This window comes from Myotis brandtii, unplaced genomic scaffold (assembly GCF_000412655.1).
Source record: "Myotis brandtii unplaced genomic scaffold, ASM41265v1 scaffold576, whole genome shotgun sequence".
NCBI classification, from domain to species: Eukaryota; Metazoa; Chordata; class Mammalia; order Chiroptera; family Vespertilionidae; genus Myotis; species Myotis brandtii.
The window spans coordinates 234,912-250,453 of NW_005370156.1; the positions used below are offsets into that span (position 1 = coordinate 234,912).

General features: G+C 41.7%; 1 protein-coding gene across 4 annotated transcripts in view; it reads left to right on the top strand.

The window, feature by feature from the left end:
• The first annotated feature begins 885 nt into the window (after positions 1–885).
• NMT2 (N-myristoyltransferase 2) overlaps positions 886–15,542 on the top strand; it is a 37,310-nt gene continuing 22,653 nt past the window's right edge. For all 4 annotated transcript variants that reach the window (XM_014549933.1, XM_014549932.1, XM_014549934.1 and 1 more), the window contains exons 1-7: positions 886–1,077; positions 5,097–5,241; positions 6,723–6,841; positions 6,937–7,028; positions 7,145–7,261; positions 8,583–8,753; positions 10,277–10,385. In XM_014549933.1, coding sequence (XP_014405419.1) covers positions 901–1,077; positions 5,097–5,241; positions 6,723–6,841; positions 6,937–7,028; positions 7,145–7,261; positions 8,583–8,753; positions 10,277–10,385 — 930 coding nt within the window. In that variant the 5' untranslated portion in view covers positions 886–900. The remainder of the gene's footprint in view (positions 1,078–5,096; positions 5,242–6,722; positions 6,842–6,936; positions 7,029–7,144; positions 7,262–8,582; positions 8,754–10,276; positions 10,386–15,542) is intronic.

A 15,542-nucleotide genomic window follows, 5' to 3' on the forward strand; every position in this document is an offset into this window, starting at 1 on the left:
TGGTCTAATTAGCATATTACGCCTTTATTATTATAGATATAACTCAGTAACGTCCAGATGGTAGAGATGCATAGAGTAAGGCCTGGGGAAAGGTATGGAGCTTCCATTTTCGCTCCAGGCACACCATTCTCCCAGCACCTCCACCAACCTGGAAGCTCTCTGAACCCTGTCCCTACGGGTTTTATGAAGGTTTCATTACATAGGCATGACCATTAAATCATCGGCTATTCTCTTGCCCCTCTCTCATCCCGGGAGGTTGAGGTTTGGCACTGAAAGTTCCAACCATCTAATCACATGGTTGACTCTATTGGCAACCAGCCCTTACTTAGGTGCTTTCCAAAAGTCACCTCATTAACATAAGAGACATCTTTAAGCCAGTGGTTCTCAACCTTGGCTGCACATTAGAATCACCTGGGAATCTTTTTAAAATCCTGATTTCTGGGCCTCATCCTCCAGAAATTCTGTTTCTTTGTTATGGGGTGGGGCCACAACATTAGTAACAAAGAAACAGAATTTCTGGAGGATGAGGCCCAGAAATCAGGATTTTAAAAAGATTCCCAGGTGATTCTAATGTGCAGCCAAGGTTGAGAACCACTGCTTTAAGCGCTCATCACCTAGGAAATTCCAAGGATTTTAGGAGCTGTAGGCCAGGAACCATCAATGAAAACCAAATATATATAATCAAATATATATACAGGATGCCTCAAAATATGTATATGCACTTCAAATGATTATAAAGTTAGTGCTTATTAACACTGAAAAGGAGTGAAAATTAAGTGAGTTATCTGCTGTTAAAGTGTGTGTGTGTGTGTGTGTATTTCTTATAAATATCAAAATCATACATCCTAACATAGTTTTTCCCTATTATGACATATTATTCTAAATGGTTAATTTTATATAATGATTTGTTGTTGTTTTACCCTCTGTGAATTTCCCAACAGAGGTTCCAGAGGGGACTTGGGGGCCAAAAAGAAAAAGAAGAAACAGAAGAGAAAAAAGGAGAAACCAAATTCCGGAGGCACCAAGTCAGACTCTGCATCTGATTCCCAGGAGATTAAGATTCAACAGCCTTCAAAAGTGAGAGCCCTGTTTTATTTTAATCTGTGTGGTTCCTCATGCATTTGAGAGCAGGTTTGTGCAGCTTAGCCCCCTGTTGGATCAGAGATATAGTGAGGGTTTTGTTGTGACTGTACTGTGACAGTAACCAGAGGGTACTTAAAGCCTTTTTAAATCTGATGTCTGCACCCAGATAACAGAGAGGTACATTTTGTGCTTTTGTATGTACTAGGATACCGCCTGCATATTTCTCAGCAAATTAGTATATAGATTATAATCATAGAACAAAGTCTCAGTGTGAGCTATTGGGCTGTGTTTTTTTTAAGTTACACTTAATATTTGATAACTATTAGTTCAGAAGATATTCACATTTTAATTTTTCTGGGTGTCTGTCTAATTATCTGAATAGCACAACATCATCTGGCAGCAGATTTCAGCGGGAGCAGCCACGGGTAAGTCTTACGTTGACTTTGAATCAGAACAGTCTTCAGTGGCCATTCTTAATTCCATTGCTACGGGTGGGAAATAGTGCTTAATGTCTTCCCTGAAGAAACACCCATTTAACCAAACTGGAAGTTATCTGCCTGGGCACTGTGCTGGCAGATTGGTACAGCTGGTGGTGCAGCTGGCAGGCACCCTTTCTGGAGAGCCAACCCCAATCACCCTAGCTGTGAACATAGGCCTTGTGTGCTGGGCCCTGCGAAGCACAGAGCCTTCTTGATGCAAGAAATTCGCAGCCAAAAGGAATAGAATTAGAAGTATAATGAAAGAGAGTTATTTTGATGCGTGTAGTGTGTGTCATGGGAGGGGCTCAGGAGGTGCCATGGGGAACCCGGGCTCTGTCCTGACCCACGGCGCTCGAGCTTGGCCTTTGCACAGGGTTCTGCCCCTCCTTAAGCCCATTTCCTCATCTGCAAAATGGGGATGATGCCTTCTCCCCAACTCACAGGGTTGTTATGAAGTTATAATTAGATCATTTTTACAAAATGGTTTTTATATTATAAAGCACTCTGTCTACCTGGCAGTTATAAACCACTATGCAAGTTTTGTGGGGTTAAAATTTTTATTCTTGTACAAAGTTTGTTTGCATTGTATCGTGTGAAGTGAATCTTGCAGGTAGTTTTGTTGTTGTTGCCTGTTTTACACTTAAGGACCAGGAATCACTGAGAAGGAAAATTACTTGCCCCAATTTCCCCCTGATTGCCTTTGTGGGGTAAGAAGAAAATGGAGTCTTCCTCCCTAGCTTTTCACCTTGGTTCTCAGGTAATAAATATTCTATCCACCGGACATAATTTCCAAGGTAACTCATGTAAGGTACACCATAAGCTTGCAAGATTTTTTTTTCACATTTCTAAACGTTGCTTCGTCAGATAAACACGGTGTCACATATATGCAGTTGTGACCATTTCCTTATTGCTTCTATCATCACCATCAGCTTCTCATCTCTGAAACCTAGTTATTTTGAGCTCTCCCCTGTTTCTGGTCACTTATAAGAAACTAGAGCCAGCCAAGGCTGGAGGAACTGTTAGCATTATATGGTAGAGAAATTCTTTTCTTTTTAAAATTAAGAATAAGTTAAAATTGTTTAAATGTGGGCTATTCTCCATAGAATTTTTTAAAAGTTAGGCTCATTTCTTTTAAGCTGATGCCAGCTCTAGATAACACTGTAAATTGCTGTGGACCCAGCTTAGAGAATATGCTGGTGTACACTCAAGAACCAGAATGAAATATTTGTCTGGGTTCTTGTAGATTTTCAAAGTATTAAATTTGGAAAATAATAGGTGAAGAGAACAGTTGTGCTTATATCATAGGAGCAGATAAGGAGGAAAAGAGGCCTGCCTGACTCTCTTAGGAATATTTAGTGGGAAGCTAATGTGGGTTGGTATACATTCTCACCTTTCCTAACACTAATTCATTCCTCCCCAGGTGGTGCTCCTACTGAAGGTGGATGGATAGGTTTAAGAATTTATCCTAGCTGAGTTTTCCTTACTGCTTTGTCACCATGGATTTGAAAATTGTGCTTACTGTAATCTACTTTAACAAAGCATTTAAATTAATCATATGCTACTGGGATATAAATTAATCCCAATGGAATGTAAATTCATAAATGGCGATTTCATGTAAACACTACTAGAAAGCACTCTGAGTGCCTCTTAATGGAGTTGGGATATCATTGGCTCCTTTGGCACAAAGATGCTGACTCATGTTTGCTATAAAATAGTTGCAGTTTGCTACGTTAGTGTTAGGGGATTTAACTCGCATTAGGGAAGGAAGAACTACCATGACAAGTTCAGGGAAGACACTAGAGGTCTGTTCTGAAAGAGTGGGTTCTACTCTGCCTTTTTAAAGATAAATGGGTGCATGTTCACGCACTATTAGCTGATGTGCTGTGCTCTTAATTCCTGTTTGGGGCATAGGTCTCATAACAGGCTGTGCTGCTGGGGGTCCATTTGACTATAGATTTTCACTTTGCTAGAAACTAGTTACTTTATGTTGGAGGTTCCAAAGAGATGCAAATGAGAAATTAAGACATGCACTAGCCTTTTTAGAACAGCAAAAGTATTTTGTTAAATTAGTATGTGTAATTGAGTTATGTCCCTTATGATTTAGACTTTAGTCAAAATAAAGGATAAACAACTTACAAAACTCGTGGCAGTCCTGGCTGATGCTGTTAGACTTATAAGGGAAGATGTTAAGACAATAACCTACCTCTGGTTAGACTCCAGCACTTTGTTTCCTTGAATCATGTTAGTGGCAAGAATCTTAAGGGAATCCAGTGAGCAAAGCAACACAGGACAGTCTGTATTAAATTAACCCCGTTTTGTACCTGGCCAAACAAAGTAAGCGTCCAGGTTAGAAGATTTGCTCCAGACCACACACATGAGGGTCAAAGTTGAGCAGAAGTTCAGAGCTACTGTTTATACACCATTGAGGGTCAGTGGTCCCTTTCCTTGGTGTCCATGGTGTGTTGGCATACAGGCAGCCTACGGGCTCTGAAACTCCTTATAACCACTTCTGAACTGCAGTGAAGAGCTAGCATTCTTTGGATGGCATCAAAAGCATATGGCAAACCCGATATCCATATTCAGTCCTACATACTATTCATTCTCTAATTTCGAGAATAGTTTCATTTTGCAGGCAGTGTGACATTAGTTGAGGGACTTTACAAAACAAGAGCTGGGGAATCTTCAGATGACAGAAATATTGGCTTTGAGGAAGGAACATTAGAATTTAAAGGTATTCTCAACTTTATAGACTGAAAATATGTTTTACCTTATAAAAAGGAGTTTAGTTTCGAACAGGCTAGGGTGGCCCCTGATTTGAATTCCCGGAGGACACTGCTGGTCCTTGTTGGAAGGTTTGTTTCCGGGGTGTCAGGGTGAGGAGAGGGAGGTGTGGTCCAGGAGGAAGGCATCCCTAGAGGTTTCCTTTCCTGATTCACTTTCTTCCCAGCTCGTACTAAATTCAGATTCCGTTCGTTCTTCTTCTTAATGAACTTGTCTGCCTAGTTTCCATCCTGGAAGTTATTTCCTTTGTGCCCACATTGCTACTGCAGAGCATTAACCCCGAAAGCAAGGCTAGTGGCTGGCTGGCTGCCGAATGACAGATTGTGCCCACATTGCTACTGCAGAGCATTAACCCTGACAATAAAAGCAAGGCTAGTGGCTGGCTGGCTGCCGAATGACAGTAATGCATGTGTTGCATGTCACCCCTTTTTGCTGCTCCGCTCAGATGAGTAATGGTCAAGGCCATTTGCAGATGGTTGGGAAACTAGAGTGAAGGGTAGTTCTATTTACTGTAGCTTTCCCAGACTGTCAGAGCCCCAGTAAAACTATAGAGCCGTGGTTATCTTTAACGTAATATTGCTTACATCTTAATGTGTTAGCATACATGAGGCCAAGGCCCTGACCAGCTTTAGAGGAAGACTACTCGTTTTTCGGTGTTGTAGTCTCCAAGGCAGATGCACGTGTCTCTGCCCCAGGCTTTGGAGTGGCGGCAGCTTCCTCACCGTCTGTGTCTGTGTGCCTTTGCTGTTGCAGAATCCTGCCATCCCAGTGCAGAAGTTGCAGGACATCCAGAGAGCAATGGAGCTGTTGTCGGCGTGCCAGGGCCCCACCAGGAGCATCGGTGAGGCTGCCAAACACAGATACCAGTTCTGGGACACACAGCCAGTACCCAAACTAAGTAAGCTTTTCTGCCTTTCTCCTCCCGCCCTCCCCAGAACAAAGCTGGGTTAACAACAATCAAAAAACACAAAAGAGGCTTTATTTCACTTATATAACTTGTTTCATACCACAGGTTAGAAATTTATACAAAAGTAATACTTTTCTTCTTAAAAGTTAATATCCATCACCACACATAGTTACAGAATTGTTTTTGTAATGAGAACTTTTAAGATATATTCTCTTAGCAAACTTTCAAATATGTACTATATTATGAATTATAGTCACCATGCTATACATTAAAGGACTTATTTATCTTATAACTGAAAGTGTGTACCTTTTGACCCCCTTTACCCACTTCTCCACCCTCCGTCTCCTGCCTCTGACAACCACCAATCTGTTTTCTGTATCCATGAGTTCGTTTTGGTTTTCCTATTTTTTTAGATTCCACATATAAGTGAGATCATATGGTAATTTGTCTTTCTCTGTCTGACTTTTTTCACTTAGCATAACACCTTCAAGGTCCATCCATGTTGTCCAAATGGCATGATTTCCTTCTTTTTTTTATGGCTGAATTATATTTAGCAGATATTTGTTGTGTGTTTGTTATTAAATGCCAGGCACCGGGGTACATATTGGGGAAATAGTGGCATGAAAGTAGGGTAAGTGGTGGCCAGGTAGGGGTTGGGAGGAGGATATACTCCAGGTAGGAAAAAGCTTTAGTCAGGGAAGGATGCTGTGAGAAAGCTGTGTGTAAACTTATATCTGAAAAAATTTAAGTGGCCAGCCGAGTAAAGAGCATGGGGAGGGCCTTGCGAGGGCTCTGAGCTGGGGCCAGCATGAGGGCAGTCAGTGTGGCTAAGCCTGGGAGCTGGGCCGGGTGGGGGTCCCAGGGGGCCAGGCAGGCAGCGGCATGGTTGGAGTCTGGGTTTTATCCCAGCCACATTGGCAAGCTGCAGGGAAGAAATGGGAAAAGGGCACCTTTGTGGAAATTGCTAAGACATCGATGACTTGAACTGTGCTGCCAGCAATCCAGGTGGAGAGACAGTAACAGTTCTGAAATTAATTTTAGATTTTGCTGGAAGTGGTCAGAGGTCACTGCAGTCTTCTCCCCTCACTCCGTCCCCTGTCCCCCCTCCTCTAGTTACTTGAAGTGCAGAATAAAAGTCTGTCATCAAACCTCTGTTGTCTCCCATGGTGCTTGCTGTACAATTAATCTGTAATCTCGGGGTCGAGACAGAAATCACCATCGTTTCATTGTACACTTTGTCATTGTATGACAGAGGATTTCTCCTTTTAGTGGTGAAATAGCTGTTATTCTCCACCACTACCTAGCCACCCTTTTTCACTCTAGAAGTAGCTGAAATAATAGTATGTTAATGATTATATTAACCCCAAGGGCCCTAAATATGGTTTTATTTTATGTAACGGACCATTTTGGATCATCAGAATGCTTTGTAACTGAATATTCTCTCTTTTTGTCTTCTATTCTCTCCTCTTCAGATGAAGTGATAACATCTCATGGTGCAATTGAAGCAGATAAAGACAATGTGCGCCAAGAACCATACTCCTTGCCACAGGGCTTTATGTGGGACACGTTAGATTTGGGTAATGCAGAAGTGGTGAGTAAAACGCTCAAATTCAACACTTGCGTTCATGCGGATTGCTTCTGAGTGGGTTCTGAGCACCATAAACCCACACCTGTTTGGTCTTGCAGCTCAAGGAGTTGTACACCTTGTTAAATGAGAATTATGTAGAGGACGATGACAACATGTTCCGGTTTGACTATTCGCCCGAGTTCCTGCTGTGGTGAGTCTTGCTGGCCTCACTGGCTGTGGTGGGGAGGCAGGCTGGCGCGTCTCTGTCTGTCCCTGTATTCTTGGACACTAACTGGCCCCTGTTTTCCTTGCCTACGTTGATTCCAGGGCTCTGCGTCCCCCAGGCTGGCTTCTTCAGTGGCACTGTGGAGTCAGAGTGTCTTCCAACAAAAAACTGGTAGGGTTCATAAGTGCCATCCCAGCAAACATTCGGATTTACGACAGGTACATATGAAAGCTTGCCCGTGTCAGTTTTGATGTGTTGCTTTTTCAAGGATTGCAGTTATAAGAGGCTTTTAAAAGTGACTTAATCCAGGCTATTGATAGAGGGGAGGTTGTGGGGGGAGGAGGAGGGTATGGGGGAACTCTGCACATTCTGCTCACTTTTGAACTTAAAACTGCTCTAAAAAATAAAGTCTATTAATTTTTTAAACATTGGTTTGTGAACAACAAAAAGGACAACTCTCTTTTTCTTCCTCTGCCTCTCAGTCTCATACATGCACACACAGAGATATGTTTGTGTACATATATGAACATACATGTGCATGTATATATGAATGTAGTGGAATAAATAAAGCTGTAAATAGGTATTTTAGATTTATTTCTGGGGAAATTACTTTAGAAAGTTTTAGGAGAGGTTTTTTAAAAGTCTTTCTCTTTCATAGGATAAGTGTGTGTTGCATTTTTGCTCTGGGTCTTCAGTCTAGAAAGTCAAAGACCCAGCTCTTGAAAGTCAAAGATCTAGTGCATAATAGATCGTTTTACCTTTCAATACAATGGGTTGTTTGCTGCTAAAAAAACATTTGCTCCCAAGGAATGCTGTGTGCTCAATGAAATGCTTGCATACCTGCATACCCGGGAATGGGCTTTGGAGCTCTAGAAGGTTTAGTGTAGCTCAGAATAGCACCAGGTCTGGTCTGGTCAAGGCACCTCTCAGGGGTCCTGGGGATTGCATTATATCCAGAGCAACATCTTATCAGATTCTGCATGTGGGTGACCAGTGATGCCATAATTGTATACATTACAGGAAAAACACATAGAGAAACTCTGAGGCACCTCAGGTCCAGTTTCTAAACCAAAAACTTTTTAAAAACTTCAAACAAAGACCTAAAATTTATTTAGAATAAGAGATTTGCATCTCTGTAGTCTAGAGTTATAAAGTAGGGGTGTATGGGAAATAGTGTATCGGTCTGAATTTGTGAAATGTCTAGAGCCGTGGTTGGCAAACTGCGGCTCTTTGGCCCCTTGAGTGTGGTTCTTCCTTAGCCTTAGGAGTACCCTAATTAAGTTAATAACAATGTACCTACCTATATAGTTTAAGTTTAAAAATTTGTCTCTCAAAAGAAATTTCAATCATTGTACTGTTGATATTTGGCTCTGTTGACTAATGAGTTTGCCGACTACTGGTCTAGAGGAAAGAATATATTTCTTTAATATTAGATATAAGGAGATCTTTTCATTTTTATTCTTTGAAATTTTATGGGTGTTGTCTTATTTTAAAAAACATGTTCATCTTAAGTTTGCTCTGATTTTCTTTATTTCTTAGTGTGAAGAAGATGGTGGAAATCAACTTTCTTTGTGTTCATAAAAAATTGAGATCAAAACGGGTAGCCCCAGTGTTAATTCGAGAAATAACTAGAAGAGTGAACCTAGAAGGGATTTTCCAGGCCGTTTATACTGCTGGCGTGGTTCTTCCAAAGCCAGTGGCCACGTGCAGGTAATAGCAACACCCTTACCTTGCACCTTACCTGTACCTAAACATTGAGCCTTCCTACCCTGTTGCTGGAAGTGTTATTCTCACTTGTGAGTTGTGTAGCTCAGAGGGATTTTGGCTGACCTGTGATTATGTAGTTGGTTGATAGCAGAGATGGAGACTAGAAGCAAGAACCACTGAATCCAGTCTTCTTTCCAGTTACCGTACAGCCACTTGTATGCCAATGATCAGGAGCTGTATTTCAGTGTCTCTTCCATTTGAAAGACTGGAAGGTCTGGTCTGGTCGAGGCACCTCTCAGGGGTCCTGGGGATTGCATTATATCCAGAGCAACATCTTATCAGATTCTGCATGTGGGTGACCCAGTTATGCCCTAATTGTATACATTACAGGAAAAACACATAGAGAAACCCCAGGCATCGTGATGTGGAAATATCCAGGGTGATACCATTTCCTTTTCTCCTCTAACACTCAGTCTTATACGTGCTCTGCAGTGCTGTTCCAAATGTCTGGTAAAAAAGCCTAGACATTCTTGTTTGCTAAGAATAAGAAAAGGCATAAGCTCTGATTTTATGACTCAGTCTGCTCTTACCAAGCTTTCAGAGGTTAATCCAGGGAGAAAGTTGAGTGTCAGGTTGTCACTTGACTAACCTGCTTCTGAAGAATCAGTTTCTCTCCCTCCACTATTTTCATTTATTCAAATAAAATGAAACTTCAGGTAAACATAGTATAAAAAAATTAAACCATAAAATTACTATGTCCTATGAAATTATTCACAAATAAACAGGATAAATAAGACTTCACAGGTGCATATTGGAGTTCTTGTGGCGCAATTGGGTAGCACTTGGTACTTATAGGTACATGTTAATACAAATCATTTAGCCCAGTACCTAAACTGGGATCACTCAAGAAATTCAAGTTCGTTTCATGCCCTGGTTGGTGTGACTCAATTAGTTGGGTGTTGTCCTGTGCACTAAAGGTTGCCAGTTTGATTCCCAGTTGGAGCACATGCCCCGGTTGCGGGTTTGGTCCCCCATCAGGGTGTGTATGGGAGACAACTGATCAATGTTTCTCTCTCTCTCTGAAACCAACTTTTAAAAAAAGAAAGAAAAAAGTTGTTTTATTGGTTGTTTGTTAGATAAATATGAAGGCTGTACTAATTTAGGGGGAATATTTTCAAGTTTTTAAACTTTTGGGTTGCTTTCTATAGAATCAGGGATGGTTATGAAATACTTTCAAACTGGTCATTATTCATAAGACTTTTACAATTTTAAGATACCTCTATACTGAAAGAGATGAAAGATCACAAACTACAGAGGAACATAACTAGGGATGCAGGGCATATTTTAGAGGTAAAAAATGACTGATAAAATAAAGAAAGAAATAATTGCATTGGAATAATTGCATCCAGCATTGTGCCAGGCATAACATAAGTATTCATTAAATGTTCTACCACAGCTGAGTTAGACAGAGTAAAAACTTGGAGAGTCAGAAATCAGTCCGACTTTCAAACTTTATTGTATTCCAGATACTGGCATCGGTCACTAAACCCCAGAAAATTGGTAGAAGTGAAATTTTCTCACTTGAGTAGAAATATGACTTTACAGAGAACAATGAAGCTGTACAGACTTCCAGATGTAAGTAAAAACAATTTGCAGTTTTTCAAGACTGTAATGACTGAAACTTTCAACGTAGAAAAGAATTATTTGCAGGAGTCTAAAAAACTGGCTTATGTATCTGAAGATATGAATAGGTAGCTAAAAGGTCTGCAGAGAATTCAGGGGCGAGGAAAAATAAGGAAGTTCACTTGGAAATACCAATTTGTTTTTTAAGTCTAAGTTCTTCAGTTTTTGGTTGGATGGGATTAAACGCAAGACGTAAGTTTTGAAATTTTGAGTATTTATGGTTTGTTAAGTAAAAGGGAAGAAAAGTTTCAGGCTTCTGATGAAATCTTAACGCAATGGAACGAAGGTATGAGGTTAAAAGGAGAGACCTGGGAGAGGAAATAATGTCTTATAAATAAATTATCATCTTTTTAAACTAGCAAATTCCCAACATGAAAAATTGCCTGTATTTTAATAGGGGAAAATGTATTTGTTCTTATTATTTAAACTTTTTGTTTTAATTTCATCCATCCCCTTAATACTCTCCCCTTTGGCAAACATCAGCTTATTTCTATATCTAGTCTGTTTTGTTTAATTTATTCATTTGTTTTTGGCTTTGTTTTTTAGATTCCACATATAAGTGAAATCATTCGGTATTTGCCTTTCTCTGACTATTCCACTTATCATAATACTTTCTAGGTCCATCCATGTTGTTGCAAATGGCAACATTTCATTCTTTTTTATTGCTGAGTAATATTCTATTGTAAAAATTTAAATGTTTACCATCTTGGCTTGGATGGTGGCCCACAGTCATTTGCTGTGTAACAAATGACTACAAATGTAGCAGCTTAAAACAATACATTTACTGTCTCCCAGTTCTGTGGGCCAGGAATGAAGGCACAGCTAGCTGAGGCCTCTGCTTCAGGGTCTCTCATGAAGCTGCCACCAAGGCGTCAGCCCGGTCTCACCTGGAAACCTGCAGGGATGGCTCCACGTCCAAGCTCACATGGCTGTTGTCAGGCGTGAGTTCCTTGCGGGCAGCTGGACGAGGGCTCAGTTCCTTGCTGACTGTCCGCCCTAGCCGCCATCAGTTCTTTGCCACATGGGGTTCTCCCCACGGGGGCTTACAACATGGCAGCTTGTTCATCAGAACCAATGAGGAGAGCGTCCATAGAGACTCTGCCAGCAGATGGACGTTAGAACCTTACTCCCAATTCACAAAAGTGGCATCCAGTCTCCATCGCCATGTTCCATTGGTTAGACACCAGTCACAGGTCCACCGGCACTTGAGAGGAGTGATCCCAAGGGTGTGAGTACCAGGAGGCCATCCAGAACCTCTCTGCCACAGATGGGATCTTTTGTTTGAAGTTTGATTTCTTCGGAGTTATTCTATTTTGGGGGTATTTACAAAGCAGTTTAGTCAATATTTTAACTTGGTTGAGGGAGTCATGTAGAATATAGCCATGTTCCTCTCGAACTGTGACCATTCTGGGTGCAGCACACTCCAGTTCTTTTTGCCTTTTGACCAGTTGTTTGCCAAATGCAGGTAATCAGTGGCTGCAGAATTGATGTCTTTTTTCTGATAATAGACGAGAATCACCTAATGTCTGACCTTAGGCAGAACTTAATAAGGAGAGAAGTGGAGGTGAAGGAAAGCAGGTGTTGGACGTGTCAGGGTCATCATTCTTGGGCTTCACGACCTGGCAGCGGGATCAGAAACATGCCCTTCCCTCTGTCTTAGCTGCTGTTACAGAAGTGGGGCTCGGACTAATGAGCTCACTGCCTCTCTGTGAGGCTTAGCAGGGAGGGGCAGTGTAGATCAGAGCAGATGGAAATAAAAAACGCAGTGACCTGAAGAAGGAGGGTGCACACAACCTGGGAAGGAAGGAGCAGGCCTCTCCAGCTATGGGGCACAAAGGAAATGAAGAAATAGGAAGATGTTCAGAGAGGTCACACTGTTGCCATGACAATCAATATTTACTGATTCTTTTGAAACTAGAAACAGTTTATGGTAATGGCCAAGACCCAGAGCAACTGAGCGGCACAGTCACAGGGACACAGATGGCAGTGAGAATAAAGGGCACCACCCCCAGCTGAGATGAAACACGCCCTCGGCAGGCACTGTTCATTCTCAACGTCCCCCTTGCCAGTTGTTAACTGCTTTGCTACCTGTCAGTTGAATTTAAAACTTGAAGCTCTCCTGCTTTTCTCACGAGAGGCTAATGCTCTTCCACTTTGGTCTCCCCAGATTTCAGCTTGTTGACTAAGGCACTCTAGTTTGTATCTAAGGAAAGTGCCCACTTACATGTAGGTTGCCCAAAATGGAATGAAGAATATGGAGTTTTAATACCTATCATGGGCTTATTCAGGATGATTAGAATTTGAGCTGCTAACAATATTTTGACTTTTTGACTTGACTTTGTCCATTAGCCTTTATGTTTTTGAACAAGAATCAGTCAACACAGATAACAGTTGGTAAAAGTCACTGGTCAGGAATTGGTTTTTATTTCCCCAATAAACTAAAGTTATAAAGGGTTCTCACATATGTTATTCAGTATACTAGAGGCCCGGTGCATGAAATTTGTGCAGTGTGTGTGTGTGTGTGTGTGTGTGTGTGTGTGTGTGTGTTTCCTCAGCCCGGCCTGCACCCTCTCGCAGTCCGGGACCCCTTGGGGGATGTCTGCCTGCCAGCTTAGACTCACAGTCAGACATCCCTCTCGCAGTCCGGGGCTCTCACAGTCCGGGACCCCTCACTCCTTACCACCTGCCTGCAGTGGAGGCGGGAGAGGCTCTCGCCAATGCCGCTGTACTTACCAGCTGTGAGCTGGACGATGAGAGCCCCGTGGGAGAACACTGACCACCAGGGGCAGCTCCTGCATTGAGCGTCTGCCCCCTGATGGTCAGTGCGCGTCATAGCGTTCCGCCGTTCGGTCGATTCGCATATTAGGGTTTTATTATATAGGGTAGGGTTCTTACGATAACCTTTTGAAGTTGGTACTTCTTATCCCCATTTTACAGATGAAAAGGCCGAGGCTTGTGAAATGTGACACTTAGATAGGGCGTGTCATTAATAAGTGGTGGTCTTGAGAGAGACCAAGATGGCGGCATAGGTAAACACCCATTTTTTTGCCTGTTAGATCTTTTTACTTCTGCAATCGACTCTAACACACCTCTTGTGGGGGCATCATTGCTCAGTCCTACCAAATGTCTCTCTGTATAGTCATTAGAGTTTAGGTTAAGACAGGAAAGGACGATTGTCAAGGCCCAAACAGCTCTCGTTGGCATGTTTCAGTCATAGAGAAGGGAAGAAAGATAAAGAGTAAATAAATGAGAAAAAAGAGGGGGTAGAAGAGATGAAAGTACAGAATTTGGAAAATTGGAAGGTGCCGACAGCAGTCACTTGAGTTAGAAGCTGTACAATACAGCGTACACCAGACCTCCTCCCTCACAGGCCCAGATGGATGCTGCCACCCCTAGCAATCGCGTTATTTAAGAATAGGTTTGTATTATTAAGCCTAAAGAGAACAACTTCGTTGAGTGCAACTTTTGCCCTGTGGATGTCTTATTTTCTGATTCATTATTACTGTTTCTGCTTACAGTGCTGCTTTATGTCTCTTTTGTAGACTTCTGAATATGAGTTAACATTCATTGTGGCCAGCATCATGCTAGACATTGCACATCTGTAGTCTTATTTATTTATTTATTTACTTACTTACTTACTTACTTACTTACTTATTTAGAACAGTCATAGGCGGGCAGGTCCCTTTCCCTGTTTTGCAAAAGAAGATATGGAAACACCAGACTCATTTGCCCAGAGGTTTAAAGTCAGGACAGAACTATGCAGGAGCCCATGCCATTAACTACTGCTAACTCAAATACTAAGGTTTCTCCAAGACTAATGCATTTCTCTACCCTTTAAATGCTGGTTTGTGAGCATTTCCAAACAAAGTTGGATTCTTTTTGTCAGATTTTTAAAAAACAGATAAAGAACAGGATTCAGATTAATCTCCCAGCTTTCTGCTATGTTGCAAGGACACGCCTGTGAAGACATGTGAAGACACACAAGATGTTCTAGATTTAGTAGCAGTAGACGATTTTTTTTTTTTTTTTTTTTTTTTTGTCCTACTGCTCCTTTTTTAAATCAAATAAATAACCATAATCACTGCTTACATCTCCACTCTGGAATCTTGCCTCTAAAACAGACATGGCTCATAGTCTGACATACAACACTGCTTCTGTTTTTTGATAGACTCTGAGCTTTATTTCCTTATGCCCGTATAAGCAGATGTTACACACATTTCATATACAGAGTCCAATGAGTAATGCATATTAGTTGGACTGTGGGAAGGTAAGTCTGATTGAGATAAGAATTTGCTGGTGAAATTTAAGATTTTCTCAGTTACTGGAAAATAGTTTTTGTGTTTTATTGCACACTCAGAAAACATTACCACTTCCCTCTTTCAGATTATGCCAGTTACCATTTTTATCTAAGCTTTGTGTTCTTCCCATCTCTTCCTGAAGACAACAGCTAAAATTTGAGTGTTTCTGGTTTACATTTTAAATTTTATTTCATGCTTCTCTAGATTTTTTTTTTTAAGAGTATGTAACTTCACGGTGTCAGAAAGAAGCAAGTTTAGGCCCTGAGATCAATAAGCCATTGTTGGTCCGCAAAAGTAAATATTCTCCCCCTGTTTCTTAGGACCTTATGTCATTTTACTAGAGGCCTGCACCCTTTCGCAGTCTGGGACCCCTCAGGGGATGTCCACCTGCTGGCTTAGGCGGGCCTAAGCTGGAAGTCGGATGTCCTTAGTGCTGTTGCGGAAGTGGGAGAGGCTCCTGCTACCACTGCTGTGTTGGCCAGCCATGAGCCCGCTTCTGGCTGAGCGATGCTCCCCCTGTGGAAACGCACTGACCACCAAAAGGCAGCTCCTATGTTGAGCATCTGCCCCCTGGTGGTCAGTGCGCATCATAGCAACCAGTTGTTCCTGGTCGTTCTGCTGGTAAGGTCAATTTGCATATTACCCTTTTATTATATAGGCGATGCTCCCGTGGAAACGCACTGACCACCAAAAGGCAGCTCCTATGTTGAGCATCTGCCCCCTGGTGGTCAGTGCGCATCATAGCAACCACCAGTTCCTGGTCGTTCTGCTGGTAAGGTCAATTTGCATATTACCCTTTTATTATATAGGA